Source organism: Sphaerodactylus townsendi, linkage group LG08 (assembly GCF_021028975.2).
Source record: "Sphaerodactylus townsendi isolate TG3544 linkage group LG08, MPM_Stown_v2.3, whole genome shotgun sequence".
NCBI lineage: Eukaryota > Metazoa > Chordata > Lepidosauria > Squamata > Sphaerodactylidae > Sphaerodactylus > Sphaerodactylus townsendi.
Genome location: NC_059432.1, coordinates 24,242,056 through 24,259,782, shown reverse-complemented (window position 1 = coordinate 24,259,782; position 17,727 = coordinate 24,242,056). Strand labels below are relative to the sequence as shown.

General features: G+C 42.3%; 1 protein-coding gene across 1 annotated transcript; it reads right to left on the bottom strand.

The window, feature by feature from the left end:
- Nucleotides 1-1,939: 1,939 nt before the first annotated feature.
- Nucleotides 1,940-17,317, bottom strand: SIRT1 (sirtuin 1). Its single transcript, XM_048506458.1, has 9 exons — nucleotides 16,692-17,317; nucleotides 14,822-14,938; nucleotides 13,586-13,827; nucleotides 12,258-12,410; nucleotides 10,767-10,914; nucleotides 8,936-9,015; nucleotides 6,019-6,205; nucleotides 5,157-5,726; nucleotides 1,940-3,980 (listed from the first exon to the last, which is right to left on the bottom strand). The coding sequence occupies exons 1-9, from the start codon at nucleotides 17,155-17,157 to the stop codon at nucleotides 3,661-3,663; spliced, it is 2,283 nt and encodes a 760-aa protein (XP_048362415.1). The 5' UTR covers nucleotides 17,158-17,317; the 3' UTR covers nucleotides 1,940-3,660.
- Between the last annotated feature and the right edge of the window lie 410 nt (nucleotides 17,318-17,727).

The window sequence follows — 17,727 nt, the reverse complement described above, 5'->3', positions numbered from 1 at the left end:
GGGGTGAAGGAAATGGCCAAAGACTGTAGAGGCTTAAAACAAAAACAAAACTGGCAACCAGTAGACAATGGAAAATGTTTTGACGTGACACTGCAGCAGGTTGCAATTTCTTGTTATCAAGGAGCGCAAACTGCTGTGTGGGTCCTCCACTGTCACTGCAAATGCCCCTGCCTTTGTTCCAGTGAAAGCCACATAGAGAAATGTACCTGTGTAGAAACAGCCTACATTTAAATGAGAAAATCCCAGAGGTAGAGATATAAGAATGTATGGCTACTGTTAATAGGTAGCTGCTGTGATCCCTGTCTGATCAAATACCTTTAAGACATGGCTATAAAGCTAGAGTTTTCCAGGGAAAATAACATTCATTACATGTACACATGCAATTAGTGGAAAGCAGAATATCCGGTTCACTTAACTGTTTCATAAGTTGTATAAAAAACAGCAGGGAATATTCTGCAAATAAAAAATTATTGCTAGAACTGTTGCTGCCTTAAATGCTGCAAAGATAAGAAGTCTGGTGCTTAAACTATATTCTGATTGTGCATATGGTCAGTTTATTTAATAAAATTATTATTATTTGTGTAACTGATGCTGTATAAAACTGTTACATTTTGGTAACTGCAGTGGTCATAATGGCTAATAAATTTTTAAAAGTATCTTCCTACTGCCGTTTTGGAACCAATCAGCGAAGTCGGATAGTAGTGTTCATAACAATTTTCAACTTTGTACATGTTTTTGCTTTAGCACTAACCTTAGCATGAACATAATTTGCTCACGAGAGAGGTGATAGGGATGGAAGGAGATACCGAAGCACACAATCCAACTGTGCATTATTTCTGCATCAATTTTAATACTGTTTTTTTTTTTAAATGTGAAGTTGATACAGCTGGTAGAGACATGCCCAAAACAAGCAACTGCTTTTGTGCCTCTAAACTTTAAATAAAAACATTTTGGTAGCTTTTTTAATTTAAAGTCTTTAGTTTACTTCTGTTAATAGTCTCCTAGTACTACCTTCTGAAATCTATCTTCCAAGAATAATTAGGATTCCTTGTCTCTGACTCCCACCCCATTTAAGCCATTCTGAATGATACCATAGTGAAGTTCAATAGAACTTTGCCCAATTATCGGTGTGGGTTCCTAAGGGCCGTGGTGGCGAACCTTTGGCACTCCAGATGTTATGGACTACAATTCCCATCAGCCCCGGCCAGCATGGCCAATTGGCCATGCTGACAGGACCTGATGGGAATTGTAGTCCATAACATCTGGAGTGCCAAAGGTTCACCACCACTGCCTAAGGGTAACCAAAACAGGCAAAAAAAATCCACTCCAAAATTGAAGTAAACACTGAAGAGACTAATTGAGACTCACATATCAGGGATATGCACAAATAAGGAAGATCTGAGCATGGCTGGAAGTTAACTAGATCTATAGAAATCGAGGGCTTCTTCAGAAGCTGTCTCATTGTCAAGTTCCTAGGAGTCTAAATTCCAGGAGGTACTCTACCTGTCCAATAATCATTATACAAAGCTCTTGCACCTTCAGATTATTCTCCCATAGGCGACACAAAGTACCAAATCAGTATGTTCTATTAGATATATAATAAATTCGAAACTACAAAACCCATGACATTCTGAACAAAACCTGAGGGGAGCTTCCACATGGATTCTGAAGCTTACCGAAAACATTGGGGGCAGGGGGCAGGACACACACACCCCTCCTGAGGTCAGTTCAGGAAGAATGATACAGATGATAGAGCACCAGAATCCTTAGTCCATCTTGGCATCCCACCACACAATGCACTCAAGTGCCCCACCTGATGAGTAAGTGTTTTATAGCAGATGATGAAGAAGCACCACACTAAAACTTTTCCCTAGCCATATTCCACTTCATATTCACTGGCAAGACAGCTTTCATGAGAAAAGGCTTTGCACACACATTCTTAACAGAAACCAAACGTTAAATGACAATTTAATAGACTTTAAAACAAACTGTACGAGTATAAAACACTGGTTTTATATGTCAAAAGTTGCAGGAAGAGAGCCAGTCATTTTGAAACCGTCTTCTACAAAACATTTGCCAGTTGGTTACATAAAAGACACTATATACAATATAAAAGCAGAAAACAATCCACACTGTAAAAATAATTTAAAAACAAAATCTTTCCATTTAAAATATCTCCTATAACACAAATACATTTTGACATGCAAGCAAAGCTAAACATATTGCATTCTTTAGTGTAGCCCACTAAGTTCTGGCATTTAGAACCTGGGCTATAGGAAAACATGCCAACATTTTTTTTTAGATGAACACAGAAGGCCATTCTTAACACTTTGTTATGCTGTGTTACAAAACAGATGTATTAATTGCTTAAAAGGACAGCTATTATACATATTTCAAAATGGAATAAATATTAAAGCAGTGCACTTCAATGATGACCGGTGGAGCACTTCTGGGACATAGTTGAAAGTGGTTTCAAAAGAAACACAAAACTTATTTAATGCAGAAGTAGGACACAAATTGTGGGTGCAAACAGTCTGCAGCTGGAAACATCTGTGACATCCATGTCAAGGCAGCCTCTAGGCAGTATGGGGCGGGGGGGGGGGGGGGGGAATTGGTAGCTGCTTAAAAGAACTGTACCAACAAGTGGTATTTGGGATTCCAAACCAAAGTGGAAAGCCATCAGGCAGCACATTTTAAATCACGCTTAAACTGCTATTTATGTCTTATAGTGGAAGCCTAAGTAATTCCTTACCAACGTCAATGTAAGGTATTAAAAGTATAGAAGCAACTTTTGTATTTGGGCATCATTACTTTCCTTTTATATACACTTTTCAGTACATTTGCATATTCACATCTTGGCAGTGGATACAAAGGACCTCGTACACAAAGCATTTTTGTGTAGTATGATCCTGCATCAAGATTTGTTTTTCCAATCAAAACAAGTCTGATGACTTCATCTACTTGAACACTTTCTGGCTGCAGTTGTGCAAGCCATAGGCACTGGCACATGTCCACAGGAGGTTTTTTAAGCACTTCCTAGTAATCTTTCTAAAACAAAATTAGGTGCTTGCTAATATGCCTAATTAACTTTCAGTATGCTCACATGCATCTCAGTGTGAAGAGTAATGTTAAAACAAACATAGCTGCCACAGAAATTCTGGGGAAATACCAGTGTTTAACAGATTATGCAGTAAGAGAATTAGGAGAAATATAAGCAGGCTTTAAATAAGCCAAAGTGTAACAAAGCGAGGGAGGAGTGGAAGATACCATTCTTTGGTCTAGATTAGCTGTTCCCTTTATATTACATTAACATTCCAATGGCTTTTTCAAACTGTTTAAAAATAATAGGCTGAAATTTGTTAAGCAAAAATACTGTATATATACACACAGGTCACACAGATTAACTTAATAAACATGAATGCAGTGACAGTAATAGATACTTAGTACCTTCTTCAAAATTCAAAACATAAGAAGATCAGTTAGTATTGAGTGTGCCTTTATAGAATTGATTTGGAAAGTTAGAAAACTATGCATGAAAATCTACTCTAGTTGTGTATAAACATTACATCCTTATTCCTTGCACTAAATTCAGTACACATTCGTTCTGGCATGCCAAAGTTTCTAATGCTGGTGGAAAAGTTCCTGGAACCAGTAGTTATTTTACAGCTTGTCTGTTGGATGCTCAAGTCTGACAGCCTTGTTTACAGAAGCCGACTCCTCAACGGATTCTTGAAGGTCAGTTCCGTCGCCCCCAAAGCCAGTCTCCTCTTCTCTATCAGGGACATCATCATCTTCTGCGCCATTATAGAATTCTTCAATTTCACTTTCATCTTCTATGTCTAAGCTTGGACTATGACAGGACCCGCTATCGCTGCTGCTTCCACAAGAGCTGGAGGATATGACATCATCTTCAGAGTCTGAGTATACCTCAGCACCATGGAAAATATAGCGATTTGGGGGTAAAAACAAGTATTGAGTACCTGAAACACATTTGAACGGCAGCAACAGTTATTTCAGAATGGATAATCAGAAAACAAACAAACCCACCCTGCTTAAGATTTTGACAGATGCAATAGCTGTACACTCTGTTAGATCTAGGCAAGGGAACTGTTGTAAGTAAAAGCCCAGCGATGCAGAAGGACTGGGGAAAGGGCTCTAAGGTTCTAGAGAAGAAGTAATCATTCTATTAATTCTGGTATGTCATCCTCCAAAGACATACTTGAATTAAGAATGTTATCAGACTATACTAGTGACCAAGTTAAAGGAAAACCATATCTAAGTGCTTATTAATCCATTACACAACATTTTTGTTGTTGAGCTGTTCAATTGCAAACTACATTAACAGGCTTGTACAACTCAAGCTTTCTGGAGGATTTTTACACAGGAAGTAAATACATAAAAGCTTTCTCTCAGAAGAAGATGAATCCAAATTTGTGATACTTTTCAATATAGTATTAGATACTGTGATAAAGGAAAACACCTGTCTGCCTTTCAACACAAATCATAACGCAAGAAACATACCTGGACTTTGCCATCTGGGAGATGCTTGAAAACAAGAGCTTAGGCCTGGTTTTATAGTACAGCTACCATGTGGCCCCTGACCAGGACAGCTGAGGCTATGTCTATCTTCAAAGCTAAGCAGGGTAAGCCTTGGTTAGGGTTTAGATGAGAGATCATCAAGAAGTCCAAGGTTGTGATACAGAGGCAGGCAACAGCTCTGAAAGTCTCTCACCTTGAAACCCCATCTAGGGGGATTGCCGCAAATTGACTGCAATAAGTGATAATGGTTGTGGTGATAGGCTCGACCTTAACACGAAAGCCAGAAGAAGCACTTGTGTTGCTCCTCCTCACTTAGATGCCGAAAAGCACCTCTAAATTCCCTTCAATAATTCACTGTAGATGAGCGGAGAACTTGGGTGAACTGGCATCAAGTATGCCGTGTACTTCCACTCTTAAGGTCCGTGCGGAGTGGACCTTAGGGTAGCTCCCCGGGCCTCACAGTTTTTTGGCCATGTACACCTTCTTTCCTCTGATATCAGCTCTCTGGAGACATCAGAGGACTGCTCTGGGAAGGGGAAAACAGGAAACATCTGCTTCTGTAAGCACTTCACATCACAGTATTCAACCTACTGTGTTTAGAAGAAGTCAGAACTTACCATCAAGTCGCTTACTAATCCGTTCTTTTGCACATCGGTTAATCCAACTTTTCCTTAGTGTTTCAACAGTTAAAACTCTTTCTTTGTTTTCACCTTGGTTAGATCTATTTTCTTTTACATGTTCTGGGTTTTCTAACTGGTCAGTCAGACTTTCTGTGGTTTCTAAAGAATTTTGAACTTCATGTGTTGTCGCTTCTACACAGTCCTCTTTAGACACCAAGGCAGCTTCAGGATTTCCTGCTTTATATTCAAAAGAGTGCTCTGAGTGTTCCAGCTGAGAATCCTGTGGTGCCGTTCTTTCAGGTGAACTGGAATATTCAGAAATGTTAAGTGGAGTTGGTGGTAACTCAGCTGAATGTATTTCAAGTTCCTTGTGCACTCGCGGAGGTTTCTCGGTTATTTCTGAAAGTTTGACCAAGCTGCTACAAAGTTTTGTATATTCGCCACCCATCCTATGACATAATTCATTGATAATCACGTCACAGTCACCAAGAAGCTCCACATCGAAGTGTAGATGAGGCAATGGTTCCCTATTAATTAAAATCTGAGGCACTTCATGGGGGATGGAACCTACATTTTTAAGAAAAAAAAGTAATTCAAGTTAATTTTAAAGTGAGTTTTATGGCAGTTGATGTGTATAAATTTGTTCAACAATTGTTAGTACTTTTTTTTACATTCCAGAGTATATTAGATACGTACATACACATACGCTCATTCCATCTACCGTGATTCAATCTTGGAAGCTCCCTAAATTAATTTATCTCTCTGTGCTCTACAGTATACAGTTTGAATGAACTGATCACCTTACATTTTTAATCTAAAGCATGACCTCCCGCCCCATGAGTAAACGATGAATACTTACTTGGAATCAATGCTACAGGTCTCACTTTAAGTGAAGACCCGATTACAATAAGAAGATCAACCTCATCTTTGTCATATTTCATGGCTCTATGGAACTGTTCAGGTAGATTTTCACCAAAGAACACTATTTCTGGCTTCATGATGGCAAGGGGTTCATCAGGTGGGCACCTGGGGCACCTAGGAACAACCTGCATACAGAAGACTGGATTAGTGTTTAATTTTATAAACATACTCTTTCAGTGCATTAGCCTCCATAACAAATTTGGAGGATGTAACACATACAACTGTTCTAGATTTCATTTAAGCTGCTACCACACAGATTATACCCAGTAAGATCTTGAACATTTTATTAATTCATAATGACACCTTAGCATACATAATGAATAACTTAATTTTTCATAAGACCCATTCTACATGCTCATATACTATATTAAAAGCATCATTAGGAGCAAAATCACTGACAGTTCTTGGAATATATCCCAGAAGGGAAAAAAACGTGATGTTACACATTAATCTGAAACTGTGTAGATGGTTTCACAAAGCCTAAAAGTAAATTGCATGAAAGGTGTCACTTGAGTAGGCAAAAGACACCACTGCTTATCATCAGATTGATTCCAAATGAACTGGAAGACTGCTGTCAAGAAATTAGTTGGTAGTTCCAGTTAACCAGTGTGTTAAGCCAAATTCACCCTTTCTTGAATCTTATGGTTGCCAGATCACACCACACCTGACACAACCCTGTTTACATGGAACCCTTCATGATAGCACAGCTGTGACACAGCTCCAGGCTCCATACTGCATAGTCCCAACCTACAATCCTCCAAGCATCACCCTTACTCACTAGCCTCGCTTTCCCAATTCCTGGCATCTTCTATTCTTATTTCCAAACTGCCTCCTCTTCCACTTATCCTTCCCTTAGATTCTGAATCCATTGTCCATTCTGCAGTTGTACAACCAGGACTATAAGGAACAACACCTTTCCCTTTCACAATACAGTGGTGGAGGAATATATGGATCTAGTTGAAACAGTCCCTATTTTATCACAGCCTGCTCTGGTGCGGTGCTCAGTCTTTAAAGAGCAGCAGTGGCGTAGGAGGTTAAGAGCTCATGTATCTAATCTGGAGGAACCGGGTTTGATTCCCAGCTCTGCTGCCTGAGCTGTGGAGGCTTATCTGGAGAATTCAGATTAGCCTGTACACTCCCACACACGCCAGCTGGGTGACCTTGGGCTAGTCACAGCTCTTCTGAGCTCTTTCAGCCCCACCTACCTCACAGGGTGTTTGTTGTGAGGGGGGAAGGGCAAGGAGATTGTAAGCCCCTTTGAGTCTCCTGCAGGAGAGAAAGGGGGGATATAAATCCAAACTCTTCTTCTTCTTCTCTTCTTAATCAGTTTTGATTTGTAGGATTGGGGAACGGATGTGGGGACAGCTTCTGAAGATTTTCTCTCTTTTTTTGCAGGTAACCCAATACAGACGGTATCTCGCTTTAGTTGTCATGTGCTGGCCTGCCCCTAATATGCAGAGGCAGTGCCCATAAGTATGCTCCTTCCTGTGAATGGGAAGGTTGCTTTCCAGGGACGTAGGTATAGATTTTTATGGGGGGTTCAGGGGGTGGGGCCAGGCCCGCACCCACCCCTGGGGGCATGGCCACGCCTCCCCAAGCCCCGCCCCTGGCTTCAGTGCTTATAAAGGCAGCTCTCCAAGGACAGGGATGGCAGACTCTCCTGCCCCCCACCAGCTGGGCTCCCAGCCGGCAGCCCCTTCTGCCCTCCCCTCTGGGCAGAGGCATAGCTAGGGAAAATGGAGCCCGGTGCAAAATCTGAATTTTGCGCCGCCCTCCCCCACATGGGCGGCCACTGATGCTGGAATCCGCCCCAAACAGCATCACTTTCAATGGTGTTTAAACTAGAGAGTCCAAATTCTCCTTTTAAATCCACCTTAAAGGCAGAATCTGGGGTCCCCAGTTAAAACAACATTGAAAGTGATGCTGTTTTGGGGTGGATTCTCCCCCACTCTGAAACAGCATCACTTTCAATGTTTAAACTGGGGACCTCAGATTCTCCCTTTAAATCCATGCCGAAGGGGGTTAACGTATTTGGTGGGGCAGAGCTTCGGACATGCAATGGGTGGGTTTGAACCCAAGGAAACCCCCCTCCTTACCTACATCCTTGCTGCTTTCTGAATGTTGCCATTCATGGGGAGGAAGCATACTTGTGGGCACCACCTCTACATAGGCATTGTGCTCATCAGCTGGCACAGGCAGGCCAGTGTATTCACACACTCTCCCTCTCTATGCATTCAGTCAATCCATGGAGGAACTGCTTGGACAGAACTTGTGTAGGACATTACAGGGACAGATCAGGGATCCTACTGATAATACTGTCTCGCAATCTGCCCCTTAAACTCCCTAACTGAGCTGGGAGAGAAAGTTGATGGACTGATGTTGGGAGATGCCTACATTTTTTAATCTCAGGAGATGTCAATACCCATGCCAAGTCCTCTTTGTTTGGCCATACTCAGAACTTCATGTCCACCATGGCAACCCTGGGACTGTCCCCGGACAAGGAGAAAATGATGCAAATAGTTACAGTTGATGTGGACCAGGATTCAAATCTCAGCTCAACAACACATTGGGGGAAATTGGATATTCTGGTCAAGAAAGAAAGTGTAAAACATTCTACATTTTTCAAAAACTAAGCCAACAGCAACAAAACAATGATTTGACAGGTCTTTTGCACGCAACTCAGGAACTATATTGGTCTTCGAATCAGTTCTGTGTCAATGGAGTCACGCACCTTTGAACTGCTTCAATTTATTTGTCTATAAGATAAACATGAAAGCCCAGAGAACTCTGCATTTCTAGATATTTGAGTTGTTCAGTCTCAATGCAAATATCTTAATTCTAAGAATTAGTCCTACCTGATTAAAAATGTCTTCACGAACAACTTCACAATCAACCTTATATTTACAGATCAGGCAAGAAGCTGTTGCAAAGGAACCTGAAAAATACATGAAGCGAAGTGAGAAATTAGACCCTTAACTGAAATGTTGCATAATTTTGAGTATTAAAGTTACCAGAACAAGTTAACAACCCAATCCTATGCATGCTCACTCAGAATCAAGGTTCATTAAGTTCAATAGAGCTAACTTTTAAGTACGTGTGCATATGGCTATAGCCTGAGTCACATTCAGCTTTTTGCAATCAGAGAATTTGGAAGCATAATATGATAACTGATTTGATTTTGCACACATATAAAGAGAATTACTGGAATTTTATTTGTTCAGTTCATTCCATTTATATCTCTGCTCATCAGGAGACTCTTATCTGCTGCCTGTTTCAGTATGGACCATGGATGTACCAGCAAATGAACTACCTATTTTCTTTCCAGCTTATTTTAAGAGTCATTGCCCAAGGGATCAGTTCTGTGCATACTTTCTTGGGTGCAAATTCTTTTTCAATCAGTAAAACTTATATACTTAAATACTAATATACCTGCCTTTCTTCCATGCATGCTAGGGTTTAATGAGGGTGGCAACACTATAACAATAGTAAGAAACAAGTTAACATTAAAAACCTCTTATGAACAAAACAGGTTCAGAGGATATGAGATTTTGCAAAGCCACAATGGCTCTAAGCCGCACTAACAAAAAAATTATGATGTAATATTTGAGTCAGTATTGACATGTATGCCCTCTTTACATTTTGATTATACCAGCAGAAACCTGATCTAGTTTTTATTTGAAATATTTCTATACTGCTTCTCAAAATGTCTCACTGGTCTAGTCTTATGCTTTCTGTATCAAAGAGTGTTTTTCTATACATGTTCTATACATGGTTACTTTTTTCAGTATCACTGTCCCATAGACAGAAATTGTGTGATGTGAGGGAGCATAAGGATACAGGGAAAGGGGAAAACAAACAAAAACCAAATTTAGAAAAAAAAAACCTGCTGAGTGCTTGTTATTCATTTCAATATTTTATTCTTGCTTAGCAGAACAGTAGAAGCTGGAAGCAGGATCACTAATTGGCAGTTTGGCGAAATACTGCGTACATATTTTTTTCTTATCACTCCGTAAGTTGACAGCCTAGTGACTTTTGTTTTACTAAATGAAAGTTGAAAATTCAAGGAAAACAACTCACAAAACAATTTGCTGTAATGGAATCAAAGTACAATTTTGTCCAAGTTTATAAACAGGAGGGTCAACATAATCCCACCTTCCATTCTTTAAGAAATAAATTGGAAAATTCATTAGGTTGGATCCAGAGAACAGTGAATGGAAAGGAACAGTTGATTATGCTGTTCCACAAAAGAAAACACAAGAACCTATGCAGGAGTTTACATTATAAAGGATAGATCAGGGTCAGAGCGAGGGAGAACTGTGCCTGGGGCACACATGTGCCCTGCGCCCCTGCCACACCCCTGCACTGGTGCATCCCCAGTGTGTTGCACCCCCCCTTCCCCCTTGATGCTACGCCACTGGGATAGATTAAACAAAAATTCTTATACTTATGCAAAAGGCTGTACAAATCTGCTGTGAATTCTCTTATACATCCCTGCATACCTCTTTGGAATTAGTTTCACTTTTCCTGTGCTTTATTAAGTGTAAAGTACAAAGAAGTATTTCAGTGAGTGCAGAATGCTTTCTGCATAGAGGACGACACTTTTGAACCCAAGCTTTGCACCCGCTACCATGCACAGCAACATAACCACTAGAGCTAGGATAGAAAAATAACTGAAGCTAGACTGACCGTGACATTGGATTATCCTTTGTATTCCTGCAACTTGTTCCAGTGTATCTATATTCTGAGTATAATTGCGAAGCAGTTTTCTTTCTTTGTCCATCAGCGCTATAAATTTATGACAGAGAGATGGTTGAAACTGTCCAGGATATATTTCCTACAGAATTTAGAAAGAATTGTGTAAATAACTGCCTCATTCTGCAGCTTCCCATTCTTTTCTCTCTAGAAATGTCAGTTATTCTTATCAGACACTCAACAATAGCAAACACTGCCACAAGTTCGAGTGTCCAGATTCTGGCCACAAATACGTTAACCTAATTACAGTTAGTGTTCATCTTTAGGCTTGGGTGCAATACTACTGTAATACAATATCTGAATGGAGATGACTACCCAACAGTAACATAATCTGAATCTTGAACTGCAAACAACTAAATAAATTATTCTCATTCTATTTAGTTAAATCCTGTCCCTCAGACAAAAACTCCTAACAGAGTATGCTATATTGGGAGGCATAAATCAAAATAGTATTTAAACATTGATGAACAAGATGGGAACCTCTCTTTGAGAAACTTTAACTGGTTCATACTCTGAAGGCTGTAAACATGCATGCATAGACTTTAGCAGCCCATCAAAGTACATTACTGTTCTTTTTTAAAAGTTGGGGAGTATACTGACAAAGAGTGCCCAATAATGAAGAACATCAACCTTTTTTCCTGGCGGGGCTCCTGTCACTGCTTTTGTGATAGCACCTAGCCATGAAGTTGACTATTTGAGCAAATTCTACTTGTTATTTATCCCATGGAATGGTTCTTCCTGAACTCCTTTTTATTCACCAGATTTTTTAAACTCTACTACTTCCCTATTTTATCCTCAAAAGCCTGTGAGATAGGGTAGAATGAGAGCAAATAACTGGCCCAAGGTCACTCAATGAGAGTCATGGTGAGTGGAGATTTGAAATTGGGTCTCCTCAGGCACAAACTTACACTAACAGTGACATGAACAGTGTCTGTCCATATGGCATAAGTGGTACTTACACTGGTGGGGGTGGGGAGTTATGTAATCATTGGGACACCATGCAACTCCACGCCACCTGGGCTCCATTGCAGCTGCTACGCTGGTGTTCCATCATGGCAGGAGCCCATGCTGGCACCGATGAGAGTGTTCTCAACTTTAATCAGCCTGGGAATGTTTCCTTTTGCTGACACCAACTTACGCCTGCAAAAAGGCAGGTATAGCCCACTGGGCTGGGCTCTTTCAGCGTGGCAGTTAAGTTTAGTTTTTATTTTACCCTGCCATGGTGCTGGAGCTTCTGTGAAAACCTCTGTCCCCATCTGCCATCCAACTACCCCCTCCCCTGGTCGACTGGACTAAGTATTACTGGTTGGCATAGTATAGTGATAACGGCTTGGGGAAGGATGGAAAAGTCTTTGCTTTAGATACAGAATAAGTGTGCAGACAAATCTATTTGTCTGGTAAGCAAGATCGAAGAAGAAATGGCACCTTTGCAAACTTAAAAAACGGCCTTGGATCTTTTCGGAAATATTCAATGTCAAACATGGCTTGAGGATCTGGAAGATCTGGGAAATCAACTGCAAGGCGGGCATAGATACCATCTCTAGATCGGAAGTCAGGAATTCCACAAGAAACAGATACCTGAAACAGATATTTGCATAAAGTAGTATCAATTGTGCATTTTGATTCAACTGTGGTTGCTATTTACAATATGTGAACATTGGAATAACATGCTTCAAAATCTAATTGCTCATTTGCTTTTTTAAAAATGTTCCTTTTATTCACAACTTTTTCATTATATGTTTACATGGAACAAAATTCTAATTCATCTGTACGTACTGTCAGACCATTCAGAGAATCTGCTATAAAGAACATGTAGGCTATGGTATCACAGGAGATAAAGCTAAAGCAGAATCATACTACTTCCAGATAAATAATAACTTTTTGTATCTATTTATTATTTAGAGCATTAAGTTGTAATGCCAGCATCTTCTTTCATCTAGAACAAATGTGATATAGCATGCAAGGCAAACTGGCACAATAGCCACGTTCTGCCCTGCTTGCTTCCTAAAACCATGTCAATCACTCTTGTCAGAATTTTTGGCCAATGTTAAAAAAGAAAGCCTGCACATACTTAGCCTTTATCATCTTTAATCTATCCTGAAAGAGTCCCTTGCACAGCACTCTGGGAAAGTAAAGTGGCAGTTACTAGTGCCTCAAAGGAATCCAAGAGTTACAAAATGAGAGGAAGTAAACAAAGTTCTGAGAGTAGGATACAGAATTCAACACTATGATTCACGATCGACACTCAGCAACATCAAAGGTTTCAAGAGTTATCCTATGCAGAATTATTTTGGCCTAAGACCAGAGGCCTTAAATTGGACTAATTCTGCATAACTCTGTATTGACAGAAACTGAAGCTCATTCTGCACATGCAGAATAATGCACTTTCAAACTGCTTTCAGTGCTCTTTGAAGCTGTGTGGAATAGCAAAATCCACTTTCAAACAGTTGTGAAAGTGGTTTGAAAACGCATTATTTTGCGTGTGCGGAAGGAGCCTGAGATACAAGATAATTAATGTATGGAGGGAAAAAAAGTAATGATCTTAAAAGTAATGGCTTTGCTACAGCACTGACAGTTATTTGTACAGTAGGCTTCCTGTGTGAAATTTGTACCATGCATCACACAGACTCTCTTCTTGTAGGCTATGATGAACAATCATTCTAGGAGTAATACTAACTGTAAAACTGAGCTGCATGAGACTAGCCCACAATTCAAGTAATGATCTATTTCTTCTAGTAAACATATGTACATACCCCGGCTCCAGTTAAAACAACAATCTTTTTGCATTCTTGCAGGAGTTTCACAGCATCCTCTATAGTATTAATATCCTTCCGTTTTTTTCTTTTAGGTGGTTCAGACAGAATGTTAATAACTATTTGCCACAATGTCATATCATCCAGTTCAGGGGGAGGAATTGTTTCTGGCAACAAGTCTTTCAGAATTGCACGTGGATCTGTGCCTATCATGAGATGTTGTTGGACAAAAGTGTAGGGCCCTGTTACAGAAACAAGAAACATGGGATCTGTTATGTTTTGTTCCAAATATGCTATTTTCACATTCATGCTATGTCTTGGGTCTCCAGTTGTATTTTACACTCTCAACTGAAAACACAGCTTTATATATAGATATTTGGGGGGGGGGGATCCCTCTCTGCTAATGTAGATTTCACCTTTTCTCCCTGTATCCAAACATTAGCACTAGCCTGTTTGTCCCTGATGAGCACAAACAACTTGTTTTCCGTAGCCACATGCTCCCTTTTTCCTCCCCCTGCATCCAGAATGCAAATGAGTGAAGGTTTTCCAAACACAAAGATTTCAAACTTTAGTTTTCTGTGATGTCTGAATGCAGGTACCTAGCAAGGTGAGAGTTTGTTTCCTTTCCATTAAACAGGAATCTAATGGCAAACTGGAATTCAACTGAGAGCTTCCAAACCAGGTACCCCTCAGTTTGCACTCTACCTGTAAGCATGGTGAGCTAGAACAGTTAATGTCCATCCTATATAAAGGTTTGTTGTGATGTTTGCAGGTAGTCACAATATATCGTCCCTCATCGCTGCTCTGTATTGAGACCCCAAATGGCCATTTCAAGCTAGTACTAATGGCACAGAAAGACCTTATAGAATGGTAGTACTGCATGTGTATGTGTTTTCCTCTGAAATTAATGATCACTGGAACTTAAAAGTCAGGAGGCAAAAGAGAAAAAGAGCAGAAGAGTAAAGCCGTGCAAGTGTCCCAAATCCTGAATTTAAAGGCTACAGAAGCAGGCACAAGTCTGTGCTAGTAAGTTACACAGTAGATAATTCAGCAGTCTATCTGAGATCTGCTGCTACTCATACAAAGTAAATAGCAAAATGCATAAAATGTACCATGATTTGTGTACAGGGGATAACAATATCAACAATGCTCAGGGGTTATTTGACTGGGGGGAACACTTTCCACGCACAAAGTTAAGAATAATAGGATCTTTGGGGTTGCCATTTAAATGCCCACCTATACGTGGCCTTGGAGTCCAGTCGCTAGAGCTTGCATGAGAGGCTCTGTCATCTTCATCACTCTCACAGGAATGGAAACCATTTGCTATAATTTCATCACTAAGAAATATGTTGTCTGTAAAACAGAACCCAACACAGAAAAAATAGTTAACAGAGAGAAATTGTCTCTGGCGTCAGATTTGATGCTCAGTTATTAAATTTTCATATGTAAACTACTATTAACCTTATTATATGAGCACATACTGCCTAAAGGCACATCCAGAGCTGAATTACTATGTGGGAAAATGCTGGAAATATGACAAGAGTTCTGGATAGACATACTGAAAAATGCAAGCAGGTATTTGAGTGCTGTTATTGTATTTGGATACGACAGAATTCTAGTAGTATTTTTTCCTGATGCTGGGCTGGCATCTGTGGCTGGCTTCTTCAGATCCTCTGGAAGATGCCAGCCACAGATGCAGGCTAAACGTCAGGAGAGAATAATGCCACAGTCTGAAACCACACAGCAATCTAAGACCTTCCGCCGGAAAGCCTCAACAAGCAGGTATTTTCAGATAAATGAGTAACTCACTATGTGAGCACAGAGAACAAATCCCTCTACAGCCATGAAGGTAGATCTAGCAGAGTACTTTATAATTGTAATGTAGCAGAACCAAAAGCCCAATCAGTACAGAGATTACTGACCAGATTTTCAACTCCAACTTAAAAAAACTATCCCTAAAGTTCTGTAAGTTTCACAAAGTTTTCCATAAATGTGTTGTCTGAGGTCACTGATGACTGATAACAAATTACAACTTCTTAGGTTTTTTTAAAATTCAATTTAAAATTCAAAGCACAGCTGCTCAAGCAGAAGCCCTGATCTATGGTTTTCAGCTTCATCTACAACTCAAGTATCTGCTAGCTCAATTTAGTGCAATCTTAAAAACACTTTCCTATGAGTAAGCCCCACCAAGCAGGTTTCTAAAACCTGCTAACAGTGCTATCCACTGTGGACTGTAACTCTGTTTAGGATTGAATTTTAAATCTAAATGATCATGTTTCTGATTCATTTAACAAACCTTGATTTGTAGCATTTCTTCACCCCTGTTAGTATGATGACCTATCATACTAACAGGGGTGGGGAGAAGAATGCTGCAAAATAGGTTTGATTAAATAGGCTACTCTTCTGCCACAATCTTATACAGACCACTTATATGCATTTATGCCCACAAGGAAGCCTGGAATACAATTAGGAGTTGACTCGTGCCCCCCAAGATTGTAAAGGGAGAGGACAGAGTCCTTGAAGGACTCTTCAGTAACTGTAACCTAATGGGGACACACACATTGTATGTCAGCGACAGTATTTATTCACACACCCGCTAGACTATTTCTCAGGTATGCCATTAAAGGGGGGATAACCTTAAATGGCACACAAGTTACAGCGATGTCCAACCTGTGAGTATAAAATGATACTGGCGGCGGCGGGGTCATCTTAAATTCAGGGCTGCCTTCCTTATCAGTGAATACCGTATAGGGCTGAAGATTTACGCAACACGTTACTGGACGCGATGCGCCGGCTAAATTATAAGATGGGGCCGGACGAGAAGTTGCCTGGACTGACCGCCCCCCTGGCCGCGACAGGTGGACGGGAGGGGCGGGGTCGCGGCGTTAATACTGACACCGAACGGCAGAGGTGGGGGTCCTCGCCAGCTACTGAAGTGGCCGGGACGGCCCGGGGCAGCCATAAGCTCGCCTCCTTCCAGCACCACCCGCCAGAGGGAAGAAGGCACCAGGAGGCCGCCCGCCGATCTCCGTCCTGTTCGCCCCCCACCCCCGAGCCAGCCAGCCACGACCGGGGGGGAGTGGGGGCAGCAGCGACTGCTCCTCACCGGCTTGCGGCGCCGCCACCACCTCGGCAGCCCCGTTTGAACCCTGCGCCGGCCCGCAGCCAATGGCCGTCTCCGCTGCCTCTCCGCCGGGCGACGCCTCCGCTCCCTCCCCTTGGCTCGGCCGCGGCTGCTGCGGCGCTTGGTGCCGTGAATTCTCTCGGCCGGGCCCCGCTGCCTCAGCTCGAGGTCCCCTGACCGGCTCCTCCGCCGCCGCCGCTTCTGGAGCGGTGGGGTCGTCATCGTCGGGTCCTCGCCCCGGCAGGGCCTGGCTCTGCGGAGGGGCGCTGCCCGTCTCCGCTGCCGGGCTGTCCTTCTCCGCGCCGCCCGGCTCGGCAGCGTCAGACGAGCCCCGTCGCTGGCGCTTGAGAGGCGGCTCGGGGCTGTCCGGGGCGCCGGCCGCGACGTCGGTAGCGCCGCCGCGGCCCCCGCTCCGGGGCTGGAGGAGTGGCGTCTCCTCGTCCGCCATCTTGGAGCCGGAGCAACCGCCCCCTCCCTCCTGCCCCCGCCCGGCCTGGGCCCAGCCAGCCAGCAGCGGCGCCTCCGCCGTCCACAGGCCCCCTCCCCCACCTCGGGGAGAGATTTAAACGCGGCACGTGACCCCGCCTACGCCCACGCGGGCAGCCGCCCAGTTCCGGGCCGCAACAACAACAAACCGCGTCACGTGACGCGGAGGGGGCGAGCGAGCCGGCAGCTGCAGTCACGTGACGCTCCCTCGGCTTCTCCGCCTTCAGCAGCGAAAAGTCAGCGCCCCTGTCATTAAAATGATGATGATCTTCTGGATGGGAGGCGCGCTCACACGCACCAAGCGGCCACGTTATAGCGAGGGCCTCGATTCGCTGTTCTGGTCTCCGTTGTTTCTGGGGAGGAAATCCCGTTGAAGCCAGTGAGGAATAAATCCCTGCCCGTATTTACTCCAGAGTCTATACCGGCAGGCTCGTGCAGCGAATTGTTTTGCAAATGAAACTTGTCAAAAAGAGGGATTGAGTAGGAGGGAACTTAGGAGGTTGATTCTGCATGACAAAAAAAACAGCAGTGT